The 27065-nt window shown below is 40.8% G+C and overlaps 1 protein-coding gene across 3 annotated transcripts; it reads right to left on the bottom strand.

The window, feature by feature from the left end:
* Window positions 1–666: 666 nt before the first annotated feature.
* On the bottom strand, window positions 667–20174 carry LOC131227415 (uncharacterized). Of its 3 annotated transcripts, none has more exons than XM_058223217.1 (5): window positions 19716–20174; window positions 17978–18171; window positions 4877–5198; window positions 2739–2828; window positions 667–1461 (listed from the first exon to the last, which is right to left on the bottom strand). In XM_058223217.1, exons 1-5 carry the CDS (start codon window positions 19812–19814, stop codon window positions 1426–1428), a joined length of 741 nt encoding a protein of 246 aa, XP_058079200.1. In that variant the 5' UTR covers window positions 19815–20174; the 3' UTR covers window positions 667–1425. The 3 variants fall into 3 exon arrangements, with proteins under 3 accessions (XP_058079200.1, XP_058079199.1, XP_058079202.1); XM_058223216.1 differs by having other exon boundaries at window positions 2730–2828; window positions 19716–20172; XM_058223219.1 differs by lacking the exon at window positions 2739–2828.
* Window positions 20175–27065: the final 6891 nt, after the last annotated feature.

The raw sequence follows: 27065 nt of genomic DNA, 5'->3' as shown, positions 1-27065 counted from the left end.
CATCAAGATTATTTATATATAGGTTCAATCAACCATTTGAACCGCTTATGCATATCTAATAGAGGAAGAATTCACCAGTTTCTCTCTCTGGCTGAGGTCCCTCGGGAGATTAGAGGGCTCATTTTCTTGGACAGGGTGGGCCTGGTAGCCCTGAGATTTTAGACCCGTCGGGTTCTGGTTTTTTTTCCTTTGAATTGTGCAGTGGATAGTCATACGATAGGATCTGGCAGGTTTTTTGTTCCTGAATTGTACCGAACTTCCTGGTTCCCCTTTTTCAAGGAATGAATTCTCTTTAAAAATTAAAAAATATATATAATTTTAAAAAAAAATAGAGGAAGAATTCACCAACAATTTCATCTAATTATAGAAGTTGCAGCAAATCAATGACCCATACATCCATCGAGTGGGGCAAAAGATTCAGTAATCCAAACCATCAATCTGTTTCATCCCAACCCGAGAGTCCGTGTGTGTGGAGCACAATCGAAATATCTCCCTGATTGGAGATCCTAGACGTTGATTTGGGAACTTAACCATAAATTGGAAAAGTAGGATGATTCATTCCATGGAGGAGATTATTAGAACTTGGTCTGCCCACAGAAAACTAGGACAATTCCCTCGGAACATGAATTCACAGACCCAATTGCATCTGATAAAAAATCTTTCAAATGATCAAAGTTCAAGGAATTCAACTATCATAAATGCCATTTAAAACATAGTAGCGCATACACCTCTCTTACAGAGCTACTAATAAAAGGTTGTTGTGGCAAAGCACTGTCTGAAGGGAGTGAGCAATGCAGGGTAAAACTAAAAATAGAGGGGTAACATGGCCCAAGCTACAGCTATGATGCACAATTTGTTTTTAGTTGTGTTTGGATGTGCCAATGAATTGGATTGCAAGCATTCAGTAGGAAATATCCAAAAAAAAGGTGTTGCATGATATATTCATAACGACACAGCTGTCAATTTGCAAATACCTTTCTTTCAAATCCAAATTCCAAGTAACATAGTTGCAATTGGAAACCTAGACCCCCAAAAGATGAATGGTGTTTGGTTATCTCTACTTTATTAGAACAATAATTGCAATTTAATTCAGTGGTGCATCCAAACATGCCCAAGCTGATTCAGACCGAAATTGCAGAACTGTATTACAAAAAAAAAAAAAAAAAACCCAGCAATGCTGCTTCGACATTCCCTCAATTTCAGAAATTTCAAGATATGGCATCATCCTCAAAAATAACAAGCAGGAGCTGTGGGTTATCGTTCTAAAGGGATACCTATGATCATGAAAAAAGAATGGCTAAAAATTGGGTAACTGTACAAAGTCCACTTCTGTACATTGCAAGGCCCTGTTTGAGAAAAAAAAAATTGCAAAGGGCCAAGATGGAATGGATGCTGAACAGAAGCAGACAGTCAATGTAATCCAAATCAAGAGGTCTGGGGCTTCCTTACTGCACTACCATCCTGCATAAGAAGGGTCAGTTACAAATTGGCAATGCAAAGAACAGAAAGCAATAGCATCTTAGCATCTGCAAGTGTTTATATATATATATATCCAATTGTTCCTTTTGAAGGTTTGAAATCAAAGCTTGACTTAAACTCAACGATGGCCTCGCGTTGACTCGAAACTTTTTGACTCCAGATCCAAGTATTTTCGAGTTTAAAAAGAAGAAACTTTTTATTGTAGCCGGTCTTCTATCTAAGATATCATGTTTAAAGATCCTCCAAGCGACAGGAACCTTCTCCACACATGGCCATGTGTCCCCAGCATGTGTAAAGGGCATCTCAGCTGTGCATCAGACAGGTCCACTGTGTACTTGCACTTGCCAAGAATCAGGCGGGTTCACTCATCATTCAGTTCATGGATGCGGCTTGGGTACTACCCCCACCAGGACCTAGCTAGAGATGGACGGTCCTGTCAGTGGTTGTGATGGGGCCCCACTGTGATGTGTATGTTTTATCCACGCCGTCCATCCATTTTGACAGATCATTTTAGGGCATGAGCCCAAAAAGGAGGCAGATTGAAGGCTCATGTAGACCACACCGCACGAAGCAGTGGGGATTGAAAGCCTACCATTGAAAACTTCTTGGCGACCACAAAAGTTTTGGATCAAGCTCATATTTATGTTTTCCTTTCATCCAGGTCTATGTGAACTTATGACCAGTTTGGATGGAAAATAAACATCATGATGGGCCCAAGCAAGTTTTCAATGGAAGGAGTTCAATCCCAACTGCTTACTGTGGTGTGGTCCACTTGAGCCTTCAATCTACCTCCTTTTGGGCTCATACCCTAAAATGATCTGTCAAAATAGATGGAGCGTGGATAAAACATATACATCATGGTGGGCCCCATCAGAACCACTGACAGGACCATCCGTCTCTAGCAGGTCCTGGTGGGGGTAGTACCCAATCAGCGTCCTCAGTTCACAAGTCTATTTTGAATTCGAAAAATTGGCAATATTTCGTCTTTGGAGCTTCCACTATAATGTTATTGTTCAACTTTTAAGTGCAGATGTCCCACATCTACCAGGTTCATGTGATAAGATGCAAGTGGGATAAGCACAGCTCTCAAGTACATAAAAAATAAAATAAGATCTCAAAGCTTTTTTCACAAATACAATCAAGTTTTTTACGTGGTGCTCGAAGTGACTTTGCTTGGGTTTATGGGTGCTCTCAGGCTCAAAGGTTGAGCAAAATAAGTCAAATTGGGAGGCCACAGGCCTTGGACTTACGCAAATAACCTGAAAAGATCTGCTAATGCATGATTTGAGCTGCGAGGATTCAGCAGCAGATGTAGTCCCACCATCATCACTAACGCTTCCCCCGTCATGCTGCAAATAGTACCCAGCATAAGCCATATTTCCCACAAGCAAAACCAACCATATGGAGACTAATAGGCAGATATTCTTCAACAAATACCAATAAACACAAGGGGAAATCCTACAAAAAGAATATACAAGGGCATAATATCAACAGCTCACATGCAACCTTTCCACATGCAATTCCTCTCTTTATTTTTGTTTTTGTTTTTATAGCTGAGATGTCCACCATTCATGTGAATTGTGACATGAACAGTAAAATGTATAGGAAATCCAGCTTTGAAGACATTTCAGCATATGAAATCCAACTGTGATCATTTAGACTTTTCTTTTTCTTTTTCTTTTCAGATTGAGACAGCATCCACTGTCATTGTCAGTTCTGGTCAGTGTTCGAAATATCGATATCGTGTTACGTAGTGCACCCTTGGGATATGATACATATTGGTTATTGCATGGAATATATCGGTTATATCACGTAATGTATCGTTGTTGTAGGAAATATGGGGAAATATTGGAAATTGGTCGAATTTTTCAATGATTGTTAAAAAAAGACATCAATACTCACTGATAAATCAAAACACTACAAAAAACAAGTGCACAAAATAGGTTTTCTTTGTATGGGGTCCTAATCTATGCATTATCTAAGTGAATTGATGGAAGTATATTCAAATAGTCATATAATTTATAAATATAAAAGACGTGTGGAAACACAAGCAATACATAATAGGTTTTCTTTGTATGGGGTCCTAATCTATGCATTATCTAACTAAATTGATGCAAGTATATTCAAATAGTCATATAATTTATAAATGTAAAAAGACATGTGGAAACACAAGCAATACATTCAAAAGCAGAAGATGACTCACTAGAACAGGTTGCATACATGTTTGATTTTATGCTTGGACACAAAGATTGCAACCGATTTGCGAGAAATTGGGAATTTTTTTTATTTTTTCTATTTTCCGCAACTCAACCCATCTCTTCCAAATCTCAAAATCAAAGCTCCTAATTCATGATTTTTTTGAAAAAACATGGATTTGTAACAATTTGACACTAATTTAACATGATTTTTTTTTATTTTTTATTTTTTAAAGGAGAGATCAAAAATTGAAAATGCTCACCAGACCAAATGTATCCCACTACTTGTGCATTTCGTATCGCACAGGTGGAATACAAGATATATATTGGGTTATATCCGCCGATATCGTCGATACTTAAAACACTGGCTCTAGTAACTAGCAAGGAAATTGTAGGAGAGTAGGGTGTGTGCGTATGTATGTGCATTTGAGTGCCTGGGATTTTGCAACTAGCAAGGAAATTGTAGGAGAGTAGACTGTGTGCGTATGTATGTGCACCTGAGTGTTTGGGATTTTGGATGTATATGAATTCTAATTATAAAGAATGGCCGCGCGTGCGTGACCAACACACCCTACTCTCCTGTTTTCTTTTCTTTTTTTTCTTTTATTCTTTTTTTGAAGTTGTGATGATATTCCATTAAAGAAAGGGGGGTGCAGCCTAAAAATACAAATATACAAATATACACCAAAAAAATCTAAACACGCCCACCCAAAGGGCCAGAAAAAGAAGCAAAGAGATCTGCTTCCGCCCACCCAACTCTCATGCATTGATAAATGGAAAGCACAAACTACCTAAATTTGATTACTACTCATTTATGGAATGACTCCTCATGCCACAAATGTAAGAAAACTTCAAGTATCAAGCTCCAATAGAAACACGGTACGGTATTCCAAAACAGTTACATAACAGCTGTAATGGCCGTTACATAATGGTAATGATGATAAGTGGTAACCATCATGCATTACAGGGTTGTAACGGCCGTTATGGAAAAATTGACCCATAAAGGTCTCATGACGGCCCCGCGACAGGAGCGCAATATTTTTTAAATTCTGTAATGTTACAGCCCGTATCGTAACGGTAACAATGGTGGCCATTACGGCCACCATTACTGTTATGGAATACCATGGGTAAGATAGATAAAAGAAAAAAAGTAACTGAGCATAATCTGCATATAGTTAATTTGTGAGAGAAAGACAAATTACCGCATTGGCATAACCATTATCTTTAGGATCTTCAAAAAGAGAGGAGTAATAAGCTGGATCATAGATAGAACCTCCTAATATCTCATCGGAAACAGAGTTCTGTCTTGCTAAACCAGGATTTGAAGGGTTCAAAAAACTATTCCTTAGGTCGAAATCTACTTCCTGGTAGGATGTACTCTCTACGGATGAAACCCCCAGTCTGTACATCTGAATCCACAACAATGAGGACAGCGACCTCACTGAAAACCCAATAATTTGCATCCATAGAGCGAGCCTCACTGAGAAGATGACAAAAGGTCCATACTTATCAGAAGAAATGTTCCTGCATAAAAGGACCAGATGACATCAATGAAAAGTTTATTAAAATAAGAAATCGATGACATAATCATTATTTTCACCAGACAATCATTATTTTCACCAAACGAAATCAGCGAATGTAAATTAGGGGTGTATATGTTATAGATGGGAACAAGGTGTCAAGCACAGGGAACCTGAAACGTCACAAGCTGAAATGTCCATGTAGATATATAACAAGGTTGAAATATATTAGTATGAATTTAATAGAATTGAAAAGCCAGATAGTCAAGATTGAGAAAAGATGTGGAAAAAGTTTGACACTAGTTATCAACCTAACACAACCCTCCTTTATCAGGGCTTGTGACCAACAAAAAGAGCAAAACTCCCACTAACATAGAAGAGTAGGGCTCCAGATCATGTTAGATTAAGAGCAATGATCAGAGGGTGACAATGAGATCAATGAAAGGAGTAGTTATTTCCATAACTTGCTAAATTGCTACCCCTTTGAGAGCTTAGAGATAGAAAGAATCACAAACTCAAATAAGGCCGGAGACAATAGATACTTCCATAGGATTAGGACATCTCAAGCAAAAGGAGCTTGGGAAAGATGAAGACAGGAAAAGCTCTAGGATCAGATGATATACTGATAGAGGTTTGGAAGTGCAGGGAAGATTTTGGTTTACTTTGGTTGGCAAAATTGTTCAACAAGATTGTAAGATCAAAGAAGATGCTAGGCATAGGAGGAAAAGTATCGCCAGACCTATTTACAAGAATAAACAAGACATGGAACCACAAGAACTATAGTGAGACTAACTTACGTGTCATGCTATGAAACTTTGGGAGAGTGATTGACCAAAGATCAAGGCATGAGAGGAATATATCAAAAACTTGACTTGGATTATGTCACGAAGGTCAACCATGAAGCTATTTTCCTGCTCAAACAATTGGTGGAGAAATGTAGGGAGAGGAAGAAGAATCTCGACATGGTTTTTATTGACTTAGAGAAAGCATACAATAGGGGTAGCTAGAGACCTAATTTGGTGGGTGTTGGGAAAGAATGGAGTCTCAAAAAGGATATATGGACATAATTAAGGATATGTATGAGGGATCGGTAACAAATGTGAGGACAACTAGTGGAGCCATATCTTTATGCATTGCTTATGGACAAGTTAACGAGGCATTTATAGGAAGAGGTTACATGGTGTTTATTGTTTGTAGATGACATAGTTTTGACAGACAAGATGAGGAGGTAACACAAAGCTAGAACTCTAGAGGTATGTTTAGAAAACAAAGCTTTTAAAATCAATCGGACTAAAACAAAGTATATGGAATGCAATTTTTAGTAACAATAGAGGTGAAAATGAGGTATTAGTTAAGATTGTTGACCAAGGAGTACCCCAAAATGACTATTTTCAACATCCTGTGTCGATAATTCATTGAAGCAGAGAGATTGAGAACGATGTTGATCATAGAATTTCAGCTTGGTGAATGGAGTTGTGCCTCTAGAGTATTATGTAATCACTGGATAGCAATCAAATTGAAGGGGAAATTTTATAGGGTAGTTAAATGACGAGCCATGCTTTATGGGACAAAATGTTAGGCAGTCAAGGAACAACATGTTCATAAGATGAGTGTAGTTGAAATGAGGATGTTGAGATGGATGAGTGGCAAGATGAGGAAGTAGAATTAGAAATGAATGCACTCAAAGGAACTTGGGAGTAACACCAATAGGTGATAAGATTAGGGAAAGTAGACATAGATGGTTTGCCCATGTGCAACGAAGACCAAGAACCAAGGTATTCAAAATTGGTTACATAACAGTAATGGTCATAACCGTAATGCGTTACGAGGTCAAAACAGTCGTAACAGCCATTACAGAAAAAATTGGCCGTAAAGGCCCTGTAACTGCCCTGTAATTGACCATAATGGTCCTGTAACAGTTTTTTCAAAAAATAAAATGGGTCATAACAGCCGATACGGGAGTCGTAACGACTAATATGGCCCATATCATAACGGAACACCTTGCCAAGAACTGCACCAATTAGGAGTGAGATAGTTCAAGTTGAAGGCTCCAAAAAGGCAAAGGGAAGACTCAAAAGGATGTGGATGGACGTAGTAAGAAAAGATTGATGAATTATGGTTCAACTAAGGATATGGTTGGTCCTTGATAGAGTGGAATGGCGGAAAAGGATTTGTGTGGCCAACCCTAATTAATTGAGATAGGGCTAAGATGATCCGAGCCATGCAATGTTTCTTTGATCTCGACAATGGCGCTAGGTGCTATCACCGCATCAACAACTAGTCCTCGAGCTGGTGACTGTAGAGTTGAGAAGAGAGACTCATGTCTACCACACGTGCCAAATGTGTTTGGGCCCTAGTCCCTGGGCTGACACGTTGATGCAGGACAATTAACCACTTGCTCTAAAAGCTCGAACTGTTAGAGTGTGGCGAATTAATCCATTTATCTCTTAGCCCAGACCCCATATCTCATGGGTTAGGACCTCGGCCAAACCCCCCTCGTGGGCCCCAAATCACATGAGCCACCCACCCCGAGTGTGTCCCCGCATCCCACAGGCTACCCCACTTGAGCCCGGTGTGAAAATACCCCTACATTAATCACCTTCGGTAAGGAGTCTCGAACACAAAACATCCCATTCTAATACCAATTTGATGCAGGACAATTAACCACTTGCTCCAAAAGCTCGAACTGTTAGAGTATAGCGAATTAATCCCCTTATCTCATAACCCAGGCCCCACATCTTATGGGCTAGGACCTCGGCTGAACCCCTCTCGTGGGCCCCAAATCACATGGGCCGCCCAGCCCGAGTGTCCCCGGATCCCACAGGCCACCTCACTCGAGCCCGGTGTGAAATGCACATTAATCACCCCCAGTGAGGAGTCTCAAACATGAGACCTCTCCCATGGGCCCCAAATCATATGGGTCACCCACCTCGAGTGTGTCCCCGCATCCCACAGACTACCCCACTTGAGCCCGGTGTGAAAATGCCCCTGCATTACACGTGCCCTTTTAAGTTCGACTTATATACCCTTGCCAACAAAGACCTTTTTAGTTCCAGATAAGAGGTTCCTTGCATCCTTACTGCAAGGGGGATCTGAGAGTTATACTTTTGCGACAGGATCCACTCTCTCTTCCCCTTAAGGTGGAAGCCATTCGCCTTAGGCAAGATTCCTCACCTCATGATGGCATGCAGGCAGACGTAGCAAACCCATCGAAGGAAGATGACCCAGAGATGGGATGGAAGGGAAAGATGAGGTAGAGGAGGCAAATGGCCCTATTAATGAAGACCCCAAAGTTGTGTCAATTGTTCTGGCTGAGCATTTAGGTGAAGAGGCTCTGCCGTTTATGGGAGACTATATGTAGGAGACTCTAGATGTAATGCCTTTGCAAACTGCAGTTGAAAGGGTGGCGTTTCTAGAAGCCACTAAGATTCATATGGTTAAGGCAGCCACTTCAGGCATTAGGGAGTCTGCAGTCAATGCTTTGCCTAAAGAAGAGCTAGATTGGACCAAGGACATCATCAACAGGGTGGGCAGGAAGTTGGGTTTGTCTTTCTAAGCGCACAACGAGGATGCGGTGGCCCTCCAGTTTATTCAATTGAGAGGTTACACGACTTTCAAGCACTCGATGAGACACTCTCAAAAAGGGCAAAGAGAGCTTATGAGGCTCGAAAGCACAGTAAACTATGAAGCAGGGAGCAAAAGCAGTGGGCTTTCTAGGGGCAAAAGGGCGAGATCTGTGACCCACTGAACATTCTCGATTGGAATATCAGGGTGGATGCAAGGCAAAAAGATCCCGAATCAAAGCCATTTGCAAGAAATCAAAAACTCGAATAATCTCTCTTCAGGAAACCAAATTGCCCTCCTTTAATAAGGTGATCCTAGACTTGATTAGGGGTTTGAAGTCGAAACATTGTCTGTCTAGATGTGATGGATTCCTCTAGGGGGATTTTGGTGGCTTGGAATTCAGGTATATGGAGGAAGGATAGTTGGTTCTACAAACTCTTAGTCTCAGTGGTCTTATCTGGCATTGCAACTAGGTTCAGGTGGCTTTTTACTTCGGTCTATGGCCTCCTGCAAAGCTGATCAAAGAGCCAATTTCTGGGAGGAGCAGAAGGCCATCCCAGTGAAATAGTCGATTCCCTGGTGCATAGGGAGACTTCAATGTCACTTGCTTCGCGTATGAGAAATCCTCAAGCTCTAGGCTGACCAAAAGCATGAAGGATTTTGTGGGATTCGGCATTTTGATTCGGTGGACATTCCAATGAATGAGGATAAGTTCACCTGGTCTAACAAGCAGAGTCCACCTACCCTGTCGTGCTTGGATAGGTTCCTAGCTTCGCCGGAGTGGATGGATAAATTTCCTTTGATCCAGCTTTGTAGTCTGCCTAGGCCCACGTTAGATCATAGAACTGTTGTCCTCCAGGATGCGCCAGAGAGCTAGGGGCCTAAACCTTTTAGATTCGAACTAATGTGGTTGGACTCTTAAGAGCTTCTCCAAGCTTGTAGAGGGGTGGCGACGGTCTTTCCATGTCGGTTCGACGAGCTTCAGAATTCATTAGAAACTAAAACACCTCAAAGAGAAACTAAAGGTGTGGAAAAATGGAAGTGTTCGACATAAGGGAGGTGGACCCGACTTGAATTCGAGACAAACTTTACTCAATTGATCTCAAAGAGGAGGGGGTGTGCTGTCAGTGGAGGACAAAGAAAGGACTTCCCTTACTTCTGTGTATTCAAAGCTCCCAAGGAAGGAAGAAATCAAGTGGAGATAGCGGTTGAGGGCCCTCTAGTTGAAAGAAGGTGACTAGAACAAACGGTTTTTCCACAACATTACTTCGACAAGAGCTAAAAATAATATAATAGGCTCCTTCATTGTCGATGGTTCTAGGATTGAGAAGAAAAGGTGTGTGAGGCATCAAAAGATCGCTAGGTCTGGTTAAGGTTGGACTATCTTTGCTTCTACAGTTTATCAGAAGCTTCGGCTCCTTTGGAGAAACATGTCACTGAAAGAGAAATTAAAGCTGTTGTGGATAGCTTGGGCCATGATAAAGCTCTAGGGCCTGACAGGTTTCTGGTCGCTCCTTTTTTTTCCCCCAGATTTTCTGAAGTGTAGTGAAAGTGGACGTCGTCAATTTTGTCAACGATTTTTTTTCTCAAAAGGCAGACTTTTCCCCGAGTTAGGAGCCTCTTTTATTGTCATTATCCCTAAGGTCGAGGGAGTTGAAGGTTTGAAGGATTTTAGACCTATCAATCTAATCGGGAGTCCATATAAAATATTGGCTAAAGTTCTCGCCTCCAGATTTCAAGTAGTGTTGGGTGACATTTATCTCCTCTGATTAGGGGCCTTCATAGGAGGAAGACAAAATTTGGATTCTGCTCTTGTCGCCCACGAGTATATCGATTCCCACTTACACCACAAAAAGCCCAAGTTGTCCATAAGCTTGACGTGGAGAGGGCATATGACCACATTGAGTGGAAGTTCCTGGACTATATGTTGGGGAGGATGAGGTGCAACAAAAAATGGAGGAAGTAGATCAAGGCCTGCGTCAGCTCCCCTGCTTTCTTGGTGTTAGTGAACGGGTCCCCTAAAGGGTCTTTAAACCTCCCAGGGGTTTAAGGAAAGGGGATTCGCTCTCTCCATAACTCTTCTTGCTCATTGCAAAAGTCTTTAGCCAGTTGCTAGCTAGAGGGCAAGAGGGTGATCTTATCAGCGGCTTCAGGGTGTCCAAGTTAGGCGATCAAATTTCGCATCTTCAGTTCGTCAATGATGCTATTATCTTCTGTGAGGCGGATCCCAATATGGTTGACAATTTGCGGAAAGTTGTTATTTGCTTCGAAGCGATATCCGGCTTGAAGATTAATGCGGGCAAGAGCGAGATGATGGATATCCACCTATCCAAAGCAAAAACTTCTAAGCTGGCATCATCTTTCGGTTGCAAAGTTGGGTCTTTTCCCTCATCCTATTGGGGTTCTCACTATGCATTGAAAAATTTGCCAAACACCTTTAGGATAAGGTGATAGAGAGGATCGAAAGAAAATTATCTACAAGGAAGAGTCGTTATCTCTCTCTAGGTGGTTGGCTTACTCTCATTAAGGCAGCTCTTTCCAATTTGCCTCTTTACTTCGTGTCCCTTTTTAAATATCCCCCATCGATGCGTGAGAAGTTGGACAAGCTGTAGAGAGACTTCCAACAGAGGGGTTCCGAGAAAAGTAACAAGTACCACCTCCTCAAATGGGAAGAGGCTTGCAAGCTAGTGGCCGAGGGTGGTACAAGTGTGCATGATCTTTGCAGTACGAACAAGGCACTTCTAAGTAAGTGGTTATGGCGTTTTGGTACCAAGAGTGGAAACCTTTGGCATGACCTGGTGGCAAGCATGGCCTCAAGGAGGGGAGATGGGAAACAAAAAACCAAAAAAACAAAATCAACGCTTTATAGAGCCTCACATATCTAGAAGTGCATTGTGGCAATTCATCCAACCTTTGTGCATGGCATCTCTTCTCATTGGGTGATGGCTCCAAGGTTCATTTTTTGGAGGATACCTAGTGTGGTAATGCTCTATTGAGGCGAGACTACCCTTGTCTGGCCCTTCTAGCTCCGTCTACTAATATGAGTATTGGATTGCTACTCCTCAAGCGGGTCTTTTGTTTGCTTGGCTAGGCCTTATAGGAGGAATCTCTCAAATCCTTAGCTAGTTGATTCTCTCTCCCTTTTATACTGCTTACGGGATGTCACCCTATCGGGGGGGGGGGGTTGCCTATCATCTTTTTTGTCCTACGGAGTCCCTCCCAAGGTCATTGCATTCACATGGCTGGTCAGAAGAAAGCAGGTCTTGACAATAGACAACCTCCAAAGGAGATCGTTGCCTATTCCAAACACGTGTTGCTTGTCCAATCAGGACACAAAAATTGTTGACCATTTGCTTATTTCATGCCCATTCTCCTCCATGGTGTGGGAGCATTTCATCGTTGCATATGAATTGACGTGTGTTATGCCAGGCTGTGTTAGTCTCCTTCTTTGGGCATGGGGTGGGGTGGGGGAAGATCAATTGGGTTGTATGGCTCTCTTTACCAACAATGTGGTGGGTGATTTTGGGTGAAAGAAATAGGACACGATTTTGGAATCTTTATAAACCGATCAAAACAATAGTGGAGATTGTCAAAGAGGCTATCTTAGAGTGGGTTGCTCTTCTTCGGAGCTTTGTCTTTCGACTCTACTAATCGCGGCGGGACTCTGGGTTTTCGTCTTTTTCTTTGTATTCTTTTCTTGCTTTGTATTTGCAAGTAATTTGTCTTGATAAAATTTCCTTTACCCCTCGAAAAGATAATGATCTTAATAAAATTTATGGTTAACTTCAAAAAAAAATAAAATTAAATGGTGATGATACATTAAAAATATGTAAGTAATATACAATTAATGCTAAATAAAGAAAAGAAAAGGATAGATTAAAGATTACTCAATTCGTGTACGTAGCTATCACTTCTTAGTAGTAACTAATTTCATTTCCCTATTTCAAACCCGAGACATTTTCCTAACCCTAATTTCAATTTCCCCCAATTATTAGAAACCTTAGATCTGAATTTTCTTCCCCAATTTATCCTAAACCTAATTAGACCAATCTCCTTTTAGATTAGGCTAATCCCTATGTTAGGTGGAGATTCTTATCTCCATAGATCCAATTATTTGATTGTTTTATAGCCTTATAAATTAATGTAGGATTGTGATTTTGCCTTGAATCTTAACATATTATCTATTAAAGCTACTTAATTTATGTGATGCTTGTCACTTAATTTGAATTAATCATTAATTCTTTATCAGTTTAATATTATCAGCATGATAGCATGTTTTATTTCAAGTCTTACATCAATTTTGGTATCAGAAACAGGTTTCTAGCGTAGGATTTTAGGGTTATTTTTGTGCATATCATATAGTCGTTTTTCCTATTAGTAAGCTGAAGAAACTCAACCCACTTAGCATGCTTTGGGTTCAACTTCTTCTAGGAGCTAAGATAACGTAAGGCTTCATGATCTGAAAACAAGACAAATTCTTATGGTTGCAGATAATGTTGCCAATGTGTCAATGATTGGACTGCTGCATAGAACTTCTTGTCATAGGTAGAGTATCATTGTTTTGCCTCATTCAACTTCTCATTAAAATAAGCAATGTGGTGTCCTTGACTAAGCACTCGACCTGTACCTACACCAGAGGCATCACATGTAACTTCAAAGACTTTAGAAAAGTCTGGAAGACGCATGACAGAGGCCTCAACCATCTTGCCCTCGATTTCTTTAAAGGCCTTTGTGGCTGCCTTAGTCCATTTGAACTCCCCTTTCTTTATGTAATCAATGATGGGAGCCATAATGAAGCTAAATCCTCTAATAAAACGCCTATAAAAGGTAGCTAAGCTGTGAAAACTTCACACGTCATGAATGTTTTGTAGTTTAGGCCAACTAATTATAGTCTTCACTTTCTCGGAATCCACGGACATGCCCTCCGCTAAAAGAATGAATCCTAAGAAGATAACTCTATCAGACATGAAGGAACACTTTTTTAGATTCGCATACAATTTTTTCCGTCCTAAGGATCCCACAAACCTATCTTAAGTGGTGGAGATGTGATTCTTTAGTGGTACTATAGATAAGAATATGATCGAAATATACCACTAGGAATTTCTCTATAAAGTGTATCAACACTTGGCTGATCACTCACATAAACGTGCCCGGGGCATTAGTCAAACAAAAGGCATGACTAGCCACTTATATAGACCATCCTTAGTTTTGAGGGCGGTCTTCCACTCATCTCTAGGTAGAATACATATCCGATGGTACCCGCTCTTGAGATCTATCTTTGAAAAAATTGTGGCGTTGGCCATCATATCGAACAGTCAAAACGTGATATGGGAAACCAGTACTTGATAGTGATTTTATTGATGGCCCGACTATCCACACACATGCGCCATCTTTCTTAGGCATGAGGAGGGCGGGCGCTACACACGAACACATTCTCCAGAATGACCCCTTTTTCGCAGAAGCTCATCTACTTGCTTCTTTAACTATGCATGCTCTACAGGGTTCATCCTATAGTGAGGAAGGTTCAGTAGGGTTGACCCAGGGACAAGATGGCATGTTGAATGTTCCTCATGGGTGGAAGTTCATCCGGTAAGTCCTCTGGGAATACATCGTGAAACTCATCCATAATCGGATTCACTTCAGGGGGTCCCTCTACACTAACATCGGGTGTAACTTCCCTAGCCACTAGGGTGTACACTATCAAATTCACCTTAGTCTCTTGCTCAAAGTCCTTGACGTTTATGACATAGATAGACTTAGGTTGGGACTTCCTTGTATCCCTTGGATTACCCGACTTTCCCTTAGCTTTCTTCTCCGCATTGCCTTTTGGTAGGAGAGGAAGTAAAGTGATCTTCTTGCCCTCATGCATAAATGAACGCACACTCGAGCAGCCATATATCATCACGTCATGGTCAAATAACCAAGGTTGACCCAAAATGATGTGTCCAACATCCATAGGCATGACGTCACACCATAGCAAGTCCATATAGGACCCAAAATGAATAGGCACAAGACATTGCTAGGTGACAGACATGAACGATGTGTCAACCTAAAAAACTTTAAAGGGTTAAGGGTGAGGTTCGGGTTTCAAACCCAAATAAGATAAAATGCTAGTGGAGACCACATTTGTGCAACTGACACTATCAACGATCACCTTGTAATTATTTTCTTCACATTTTGCATGGGTGTAGAAAATCATAGTCCAACGCCAGTCATCACTTTCCTTTGCATGAACCAAGGAGAACTTGACTACTGCAAGTGATGTGGTTTCATCTTCCTCTACCTCATCATCACTAGCACCAATGTTATTGGGTTGATAAAATTCTTCTTCACCAAACTCCTACACCCCATCGTCATAAACGCCAAAAATCAGGGTTTTGTTACTCTCTTAATGGACAATGATGTGCGAAGTGTCCAAACCCCTGCAATTGCAACATCACACTGGATCGCCACCCTTATATCTGGTATCTGTTATACCTTTTCCTTTCGCATCTCTAGGGTGGGATGGTGAACCATTATGGGCTTTGGTCCGACTCCCAAACCTAGACTTAGCTCCCTGGGGAATAGTCCTAACATTGGATTCCTGATAACCAAACTGCTTCCCAAATTGTAACTTTAGGTACAACTATAAATCCTGTGCTACCTGGCACATCTGTTCCAGGGTGCTAATGCCGTAAGAGAGAAGTTGATGCAGGACCGATGCATGAACCAAATAACATATGAGATCAAGTGGCAAAATTAAGATAATTAACAAAAAAAAAAAAAAAACACAAACATTGCCATAATCATCACGATTACCATGAAAACCAAAAGAACATCATGCATAATCCTAGCCTAAGTTACCAACATCGTCACACAAGATCATTAAAAAAAAGGAACCTAGAATCTAATGGATGTAGAGACATCAAGTTAGCATAGGGTATAGTCTATTTCAAAGTAGAAGACCTAATACAACCTAGGGTAAAAACTAGGGTTTGGATAATTTGGGAAAGTAGGAAAGTTAAGGATTTTAGGTTTAGGGATAGGGTTTTGGGAATGGAAGAAATGAGTTTTGATTTAAGAATGATGGAAAACCAAAAGGGGTAAGGTGTAGTTGTACGGCCAGCCCGAAGGATTCACACATGTGGTTGTACGGTCACACATGTGGCGTGGGATGGAAGGGTTTAAGTCGGCTAGGGTTTGGATGGTAGATAGATAAGGGAAAGATGGGTTTGGGAGAAGATGAAGGCTTACGATAGGGGAATCGAAAAACTTGAAGAAAATACATTGATGGAGGTAAAAAGAAATGATGATGTGGGGATAAATGGATACCTCTCACCTCCATTGATAAAGATTAGACTCACACTAATCTACCTTCCAAATCACATGGAAGTATCTTCAAATCTCATGAAGATGGAAGAAGAAGAAGAAAAATAAAGCAAGAGTTTTTCTCTTCTTTTTTTTTTTTTTAATATAATCACAAACTTCTATGAGGGAGAGGGTCACATGCCCACCCTCTTTCATAGCTCTAAGAAAGTTCAAAAATTACAACAAGTACCCTGTTTTGCGAATTTTGACGAAAATAGCCCTAGTCTAACTAAAATCAACTAAAAACACTCATAATGGTGTCCAAACATAACATAAACAAAACTAAATCTTATAAGCTGATAAAATCTAAGAAAAACTAGTGTGGATAATCAACAATCAATGGCCCAATCATATGATCCAACGGCCCGATCATCACGTCCCTTCAATCCAACATTATGGATCACTCCATAAAGCAGCCCATGTGCATCTTCCCAATCTGAGGTCTTCTTTACGAAAGAAAAGCCTCTAAAGCAGCCCATGTGCATCAGGAAGCATCAGGGGCTCCGATGAGGGAGGATCAGACAAGAAACAACGATCATCCTGAGAGTATGTCTTGCGATTCAAATAGTCTTCAATATCCGAATTCAATTCCTCACATGCATCTTCATTCTCAACTCAAGGGACATCCCACAGGTTGGATTCGTTCAAGGGGGCATAGGAAGCAGCGGCCATAGCACGATTTGAGGAAGGGGGGAGAACTGCCAAAGGATGCTAGAAAGGGCTTTCCTAAGGAGGGGATCCCCTTCTTGAGGAGCAAGCCCCTGATGGCGCAGAGCAAATCCTCATCCTTCTCCATCCTTACGAAAGAAAAGCCTTTAATAGAGTTACATCCGTTAACCCTTGGAATGACAACCTCCATAACCTTACCAGACTTCCCAAACACCCTTGCAAAGTGAATATCCATTCATTCCTTTGGAAAGTTGTCCACAACGAGAGTGGGGAGATCTCTAAGAGGAAACGTACCTTTTGACTTTAGAGAGGTTTTTTTCTTTCTGCCCTTCCCTGTTGGAATCCAAACTCATGAACTATCCATGCGACGAGCTTCCTCCATGATCACCAACTGCTAACCTTTTGCTTTCCGAGCTTGAGCAGTGACCTCCGCATTCTTGGCCTCTCTCATGTTCCTTAAATCGAGGAATTCCTGGACGAAATCTCGATTGAGATCCTCAGAGTCCACAGACGATCCATCATGATTCCTAGGAGGAGGAGAGGACACAACTTCCTCATCTCTCGAAGGAGCCAAAGAACAACGGTTTCGTCTAGATCTTGATCGGCCTTTTTGCAAGAAACAATGATTAAGTGGATCTCGGCCAAATCTCGGTTGCCATGACAAACGGGAGTCGTGGGAGCAAGAGCAATGTGAGTCTTGGGAGAAGAGAGCGACAATTACTGCCTTACTGGTGGACATGCTTAAACTCAACTGAACTGGTGGTGTTCTTTGTGACAATAAAAGCTACATAATATTGTTCTTCTTCTCCAGTCCCAGTGGTGTTAAGAATCAAAAGAAATAGAAGCCAATGGCCCAAAGCTCTTGCATGTGCGTATTTGTGTATAATTTTATATACAAACATTGTTCTCCACTCTTACCAATAAAACATATGAGGGAAGGTGACTCTTATACTGACATTTCATGAACTTCAAAAATCAGCATGGCCCTTGAAGGGTTGTAGATATACTGAGGAGACTATGAGCTTAGATGTGATCTAGGTGTTTCTTTCCATCATGTTCCTACTTGTGTTGATAATGATGTAGCAGGCAGTCACATGAAGTTTTTCTAGACTTCCCCTATGTACTGAACAATCTCAACTGAAAAGAAAAGAAACATGAAACACAAATAGAGAGAGAGAGAGAAGAGGATACACATTGACGTACCATATTGCGTGTGAGAATAGAATGAACCATGCGACATCAAGCAGGATTGCACAAGCAAGAAGAACAGCGTAGGTCCGCCCAAGGCTTTGGCTATTACTCTCGATTGCGATGAGCGCAAAGAGTGCCACCACCAAATTGATAAGCAACACGCCATTATATAATGCTCCGAGAGATCCGACCAAAGCACAGGCAATCTAGAAAAAATGCAAATTGTATCAATTATAGACCTACAAGCCTACCACAGAGCCAGCCTCACCAAAAAAACAATTCCATCAAATTCGAAGGTGCAAAATAGACAGAAAATTCCAATTATACATCAAGTTAACTCCCTCAAACACACAAACAAAGATCAAAATGAAATTCAATTGTGGGCATCCAAACCCCAATTCACACAAAGAAATCCCAATGAATTTAGAGAAAGGAAAAAAGAGAAGGAACAAATAAATTAAAACCCTAGTTTCAGACTTTCAGTTCGTATCAAAACTCACACCAATCATAAACAGTGATGCACCAAGTCCGTACAAGAGGGTCCCATTGATTGGTGATCCACACCATTAATCTGATGGGGGGCCACTACAAATGAGGGGTACCTGAGAACCTCCTCGACTGGAAGATCTTAACTCTTTGACCAGTGGCCACCAAAAACACAGTTTGGAGGGAAATAAAAAATTGAAATTAAAATTAAAAAAACAGAAACTTTTATTGAAAAGGCCAAAGATTGGACAGCCAGCATCTTCTAGAAGATTTGGGGGCATCCCCTGCCGGTGGGCCTATGAGTTCAACAATGTCAATCACCAAACCTGGGCCCCACTTGTACAAACTTCTGGCATAAAGAACCTACAATTCCTCATGCAGCCAAAGCCTGAATTCACCAAAAATGACAAAAGAAATTCTATTGAATTGAGTACAAAGCAAGGAACTACAAAAGGCCTGGTTCCTAATAAGAAATAAGAAAATCAATCAAACCACTAGAGTGAAGTAGCAACAGAATTAAAATACAAACGACCAAACACCAACCTCACAGGAAAGGAAAAGGGAAATTTCCAACAAATTAGGGGAAAAAATAAAGAAACTTAAAACCAAACTACATGATGAATTATATGATCCTTGGTCCTAATCTTTTTGCACAATATTCTCAGTTTTGTCAGTTTGTACAAGCAGGGCCCATAGTTCAGTGATCCAGACCATCGGCCAGTTGGGCCACGCGGTGGATAGACCATGCCCCAAAAATCTTCTTAACTGGACGATCCCGACCTTTCAAATCATGGCCCCGCAAGAGAAATTTGACAACCGTACCCACTCAACCAAGTCCAGTATCAATAACTGCGCTCATCCAAAATGGGATTTTTTTATTTTTTTATTTTTTTTGGAAATGGTCAATACAGGGTGGGCCCCAACATGCCAATGGCCTGGATCATTGAACCGTGGGACCCACTAGTAAACTGAAAAACCCAACGATACTGCATATCCGCAGGTTAAGGATCGTATGAATTCCTTGCCTACGGATCCAAATCGCACAAACCATCCAACTTCAATCAAAGAGTCCAAACCCCAAAATTCAAAAAAGAAAAATCAGATCGAAGCCAAAACTCTCTCGAATTCATTGAAATCAAGTTCCCTTTTCTTCGTAATAATTCTCCAAGAAAATGAATAATAAGGAATTCAAGAAGACCGAATATAATCAAGAACCCTAATTCCAGTTTTTTTTTTTTAAGAGATGGACGGAGATGATACTGACCTGGATGTAGATGAACAGAACGGCGACCCACTGAATCTTGTCGTAGTCACGAAGCCACGATCTAAAGGGTGCCCATCTCGGTGTTGAACAACAGAGCATCTCTATTCAGATCAAGATATAGATTCTAAAAAAAGCCCTAGATTGTTCGGAAACCAAGAGCTAATGAGCTCTCTATCTCTCTCTCTACATTGAAGATTTCATTAGAGAAGCAGGAAATCTCTCTCTCTCTCTCTCTCTCTCTCTCCCCTTTTGAACTTGAAAGCTTATGAATTTTCGTTTGATCTCTCTCTCTCTCTCTCTCTCTCTCTCTCTCTCTCTCTAATCTATGAAGTTAGAAGACTGACGAAGAAGGAAAGGTGAAACGAAAAGCAGGACGTTAATCACATGCAGTTCTAAATGGCGCGCTGTGCGTAGTACGCAGCTCTCATTTTCGCTCTCCCCTTCTCCTCTCTCTCCCCTCTCTTCTCGGAAGCGGATTGCCTGGTGACCTCGTCACCACTGATATCCCTGGTGACCATACTCCGTCCGGCCCACCGTAATGTATGTGTTTCATCAACGCCGTTCATCCGTTTTTTCAGATCATTTTATAGGTTGAAACAAAAATTTATATGAGTATAAAGAGCTCAATTGGACCATATCACAGGAAACAATGAGGATTGAATGACCACCATTAAAAACTTCTTCGGTGCCACAGAAATCTTGGATAAGCTGTTATTCGTGTTTTATCTTCATCCATGTCTTTCGGACCTTATGAACAGATTGGATGGAAAATAAATATCACGATGGGGCCCCAGGAAGGTTTCAAGGGTGGGAATCATTATTTTAATTGTTTCCTGTGGTGTGGTCCACTTGAGATTTGGATCTACTTTTATTTTTTGGATCTGATAAAAAATGAGCTCCAAAAGCGGATGGACGGAGTGGATGAAATATATAAATCACAGTGGGGCCCAGGAAGTTTGGTCATCAGGGATATCGCTTCCTCTCTCCTCGGGTCTCAACAATGTTCACATAAGACGTTGTACGTAAATTTAATATACGACGTTTCTTTTCAGACGATGCATACATTTAATATACGATCTGGTGCATGGAATTGATGAAATTAAATCACTGAAAGATAAAAATATAACAATACAATTATAAATTGGTCCATACAAAATACATTGAGTCAGATCATCGTACGTACATTTATTTCCATCGTATGGCTCACCATAAATGGACTATTCATTTTCCTTAATGAAAACATTATCACAATAATTCTTGTAATTTTCATGGTTTAGATTTTGAATAAAATTGGAAAATATCATAAAATGAAGATGTTGTATTTTAATATTATATACAACATACAAAATATCATAACATGAAGATGTTATGTGGAAACTTAATATACAAGTTCTTCTTGTTGAGGACGAGGCATATGCAGTTTCATTAGTCGCAAGATTTGTGGGGCCCACAGAGATTCCCTACATGAATCCAATCCGTCTATCAGTTTTCCAAGACCATAACAGTTCAGGAATATATAATCAGGAAGATCCGAAACTCATGTAGACCATACCAAACGAAACCGTGGGAATGGAAACGTCCACCTGTGAAACCTTACTGGAGCCGACCATTATGTTTATATACCATCCAAACCGTTCATAGGATTTTCACCACTCTTATAAACTGTATAAACAAATATCTTCCTCATGCAAAACTTCTGTGGGCCCTGTAAAGTTTCCAATGGTGGATGTTCAATCCCCGATGTTTCGTGTGGTGTGGCCCATTTGAATTTTTTCTCAGTCTGATTTTTATATTTCTACACTAATGTTATCTCGAAAAAATTATGGACGGAGTGGATTTATCAATGTCATCTCTGTGGGCCCCACACAGCTTCCGACTACAGGAACTTCCTGTCCCCGGGACACAGCCATCCGCATCCGTACGTTGACAATTCTCGCCTTGAGAAATCTTTTCGGGTTTATTTATTTGATAGTTTACCACCTTTTGAGAAAATGGTTGTGACCTATCATCCTCATGTTAGGCACTGTTTCACGAATATCCAGACCATCCAAATTTCTAGCAGCATTGTAGATGGACTATATGTCTACCATCAACTGATCAAGAAACCTTGACTATGCAATTTATGGATGGTTGAATGCAAAATAGGAAGTGCCTTATTTTTAAATGAAAAATGAGATTAATACCCTCATCTTTTCTTTCCAAATTTTTAGAGGCGTACATTACATTTTATAAGATATTTGGACGGTCAGGATTTCCATAAAACTATGGCACGTGTAAGCTTGAAGACTCACCACCATTTTTTAAATGGTGATGAACTATCATAAGAGTCTCCGACAGTCGTTTCGCGGGAACGGATTGGTGCGACCCCGGTCTCACCCAAGAAGGTACGGTCCTACACGTGGGGCCCACATTGATTTATATATTGTATATCCATTCAGTCCATTAGTTTTTACAGATAATTTTAGGATGATATACCAAACATGAGTCAGATCCAAATCTCATGTGGAAGTACCACATAAAACAGTGGAGACTGACCATTAAAAACATCTTCTGGGCCAGAAAAGTTTTTTATAAATTTGATATTTTTTTTTTCCATTCATCCATGTTTTTATGACCTTATAAACATGTTTTATGTATAAAAAGAAAAAAAAAACATTACGATGGATACTAAGGTGGGCCTGGGAAGTTTCTAATGGTGGCGTAAAATCACTACAGTTTCTAACTGTATAGTCTACTTGAGATTTTTTATATTTTATATTCTCTTTTATACTATATAATCATCTGAAAAAATGGATGGACGGTGCGGATATACAATAAATACATCAATATGGGCCCCACGGTTAGGGACGCACCGGATGGATTAGACCGGGGCCGTACCTAATCCGCTCCCTGCATTCAGGGAGAAGCTGCTGGAAAGCGATTCGCTGCACGCGGGAGCGGATACGTTCAGGTCGGCGTAACACCGAGTTCGGAAACGGATTAGCTACTCCCCCTGCCATGGTGGGTTGTCTGTGGCCCTACCATGATGAAAATCCATTTTTACAAATTATTTGATGGCATGATACTAAAAATTAGAGGTATATAAATCTTAGGTGGACCACAGCACAGGAAAACAATTGTGATTGGATATACATCGTTAAAATCGTCCTAAGGCCCACTGTGCTGTTTATTTGATATCCACTCTGTTGATTAGGTCATACAGAGATAGATGAAGGGAAAAAGTTTTTAATCGTTGAGACTCATTAAATACTGTTTCCTGTCACGTAGTTCACTTGAGATTAGGATATAACTCGTTGTTTGTCTCATGCCCTAAAACGATCTAGAAAAATAGATGGTTGGCGTGGATGAAAAAAATAAATCATGATAGGGTACATAGAGCACCAACCACTAGCCATTGGCGGGTAGCCTGTCCGTTTCCACCGAGTTCGGTCCGGCCGTGACCGTAGGCTCCACCTTGATTATATACTGTATATCTATGTCGTTTATACGTTTTTATAAATAACTTTAGGTAATCGTATAAAAAATAAATAATATCCAAATCCCAAGCGGACCACACCATAGGAAACAGTAGTGATTGAATGCCCACCATTAAAAACTTCATAGGACATGCAGTAGTGTTTATTCTCCATTTAACATACTGATAAGTTCACAAGGATTTGGAGGAAGATAAAACAAAAATATCAACTTGATCCAAAACTTTTGTACACCACTAGAAGTTTCGAAGGTTGAGCATTCAATCACTAAACACCCTAACATGAGATGGATGAAGGGCATGGATGTGAAACAAATACATGAAGGGTGGGACATGACCACAGCATAATCAAAGTAGAGCTGTACACGAGTCGAAGCAAGTCAAACTTTGTACAACTTGACTCGTCTCGATCCTCGAGTCTAACTTGCCGGCCTAGCTTGGTTTCGCCAACAACTCAGCTAATTTAAGCTGAGTTTGAGCTTGTGCATCAATTTCTCAAACACATGGAGTGTACCCTCAATTTCTCACTAAAGTTCTTCAAAAACTTAATTGGCAGCGTCAAGATTAATGGTATTTTTAACATGTAATGTTTTTTTTATAATAATTTATTTTATATCTATACCTTCCTTGCCACCAACTAATCCCGTAGAGAATTTATGCACCTGAAATAACACTTTATTGGGTTATTCCATCAAATACTTTGTGAGCAACATCAATATCAAAATAGCCAAGTCACCAAACTCGCTCAATACGAGTTTGATTTGAGTTGAGGTTCAAACCGAGTTGAATCGTGCTTTTTCAAGTCGAGCCAGTTAGAACTTGGTTAGCGTACAGCTCTAGACCAAATCCACCCGCATGCACATGCATTGACGTGTCACACGTGTGTTGTATCGCTTGTGATCGTTAGGCGGTAGCCCTAGAGGACATGCTCTAGGTCAACAGTTAGTCTTGTCCGGTCATCAGGTGGGACACACATGACTGATAAAAAATGGACCGTCGATATTCAACAAACAGTTGTTACGCACCGTGATTGTGAAGTCCTTGATAATTGCTACTGGGTCCCACAGCTCCTGTCATCTGATAGTGGCCACGCTGCACGTGCTCACCTATCTTTCACGTGGCCCAAGTTAGACCGTCCAAACCGTGGGCCCACATGCAACTCAATATCAAATCCGTTGAGAGAGATTCTAACATCTACTAGTGGTTTCGTCTGTTGAATCTACACCGTTGAGTATTGTCATTTTAACCATCCATTTCTATTATATATCCGCTCAGGAGGGTTTTTTTTTTGTCCCATCTAAAGTGAGGTCCACGATCTGGACGGCTTACTTCAAGTTAGGTGCATGCAATTTATTAGGTATCTGACTGCATGCGTATCAACCATCGCAAGTCCGCCGGAGTAACAAAGATTACCATGAGCCGAACCAGGGTTCAGGCCCAAGGCCCGAGTCTAGCCAAGCCCATGTGGACCTTTCATAGTAGGCCCAGGCCTGGCTCGGGGAATGGGTTCGCCCGGCCCCGCCTGAAACGGCTCCAAGCTTCCATTTTTTTGGATGGCTAGGATCATCTGATGATGATGGATAATAGGGCATGGCCGGTCAATTTGGGGCATCGAACCACAGAGGTGGATCTGTGACCGTAGGCCCACCATGATGTAGGTGTTTTTATATCTATGGTGTCCATCTATTTTGCCGGCTCATTTCAGGGCATGAGTCCAAAATTGAAGTAGATCTAAATCTCAGGTGGACCACACCACATAAAATGATGGTGACAGAATGCCACCATTAAAAACTTCCTAAGGCCCATGGTGATATTTGTTTACTGGGGCTAAAAGTCAGGCAGGTGTAACTAGACTGATTCACGACTGACCCGACATTGGGTTGGGCTTAGACTGGTTGTATTAGGGCTTGGACTATACAAATATCAACTCGATAAAACTTGGGTGAGCTTGGATTGAAGTCTCGAGTTGCTCGACCCAACCTAAACCTAATTGATGTATAAGTTTTTTTTTTTTAGCTTGCTAGTACACCCCATTGTCAATTCATACTTTACTGTTTGCAACCCCACTAGGGATCTCTGTGAAGACCTTTTTAAGTTATAATTGAGTGTGGATCGTCTGTGTTGAGGTCACATGAAATTCTAGTGTAGTTGGGTCTTATTAGTCCATGTTATTTTTAATGACTCAAGCTAACAGTATATGCTAGATTTCTCTCTCCCAAATAAATTGCATACCACACTACACAACTTAAAAATGAGTAGTTGTCCATAGGGGTGTACATCGAGTTGAACTGAGTCGAGTTGGCCTTAGCTTGACTCGGCTTAGCCACTGGCTAACCTCAAGTCAAACTCTGCTCGGCTCGATCCTCAAGCCTGACTGGCCAGCTCAGCTCGGTTCGATCAGCAGCTTGGGCCAGCTCAGGCCGAGTTCGAGCCAAGATCGAGACAAGTTCACCAATGAGGCATTTCCACAAACACTTGGACTACACCTTCAAAATCGCTTTGTACGTGAAACAGAAGCAATGATTTTATGAGTATTTTATCAAACACCTTCTAAGTAACATAAAAACCAAGAAAAACAAAACAAAAAAAAGGTATTTGTTTCGCCACCGAGGCTTGTGGTAGTACATAAGATCCTCAACCTATATAGGATGGATAACAGCTTAATTGCATAAGTTAGACATCGGGTTATAAATGCAATTGTCAAAAGTTCGCTAAACTAGTACGGGAAACATTAGGTGCGCTTAGGATCAATTGTGTAATTATCTAATTTTTATATTTGTTGTCCAATTTAGAATATTTAATATTTAATAATTATATAATATACATAACTTATTATATATATATATGTGTGTGTGTGTGTGTGTGTGTGTGTGTGTGTGTGTGTGTGTGTGTGTGTGTGTGTGTTTGTATTAAAATATAATAGAAAAATTGAGTTGAGCTAAGGTTGAGATATAAAACCCGGACCCAGTATCCGATTCCAAAAGTTTCTTCGACCCACGTCCACTATTTGGTGATCTATACCGTTGATCTGATGGACCAACCATAAAATGGTTAATACCGGAAAAATCTCCCGCATTAAAAATCTAAATGTCCCATACATTGGCCCTTTCACATGGACTGTTCATCAATGATCGATGTTTACTTATATATTGGAAAGACACGATCGAAGGGTTGGGATTTTCCATCAATATCATGATGCAAAATAGCAACGGTCTGGATTGCAAAACCATGTGCCCCACTTGTCAGAATTAAAAATATCCGTTTCCAGACGCACGAATTGCTCGACCCAACCTGAACCTAATTGATGTATAAGTTTTTTTTTTTTTTAGCTTGCTAGTACACCCCACTGTCAATTCATACTTTACTGTTAGCAGCCCCACTAGGGATCTTTGTGAAGACCTTTTTAAGTTATAATTGAGTGTGAATCGTCTGTGTTGAGGTCACATGAAATTCAAGTGTAGTTGGGTCTTATTAGTCCATGTCATTTTTGATGACTCAAGCTAACAGTATATGCTAGATTTCTCTCTCCCAAATAAATTGCATACCACACTACACAACTTAAAAATGAGTAGTTGTCTATAGAGGTGTACATCGAGTTGAACTGAGTCGAGTTGGCCTTAGCTCGACTCAGCTTAGCCACTGGCTAACCTCAACTCAAACTCGGCTCGGCTTGGTTCTCAAGCCTGACTGGCCAACTCAGCTCGGTTCGATCAGCAGCTTGGGCCAGCTCAGGCCGAGTTCGAGCCAAGATCGAGACGAGTTCACCAATGAGGCATTTCCACAAACACTTGGACCACACCTTCAAAATCACTTTGTACATGAAACAAAAGCAATGATTTTATGAGTATTTTATCAAACACCTTCTAAGTAACATAAAA

The sequence above is a fragment of the Magnolia sinica genome, chromosome 15 (assembly GCF_029962835.1).
Source record: "Magnolia sinica isolate HGM2019 chromosome 15, MsV1, whole genome shotgun sequence".
NCBI classification, from domain to species: Eukaryota; Viridiplantae; Streptophyta; class Magnoliopsida; order Magnoliales; family Magnoliaceae; genus Magnolia; species Magnolia sinica.
This window is presented reverse-complemented; position numbering and strand designations above follow the sequence as displayed.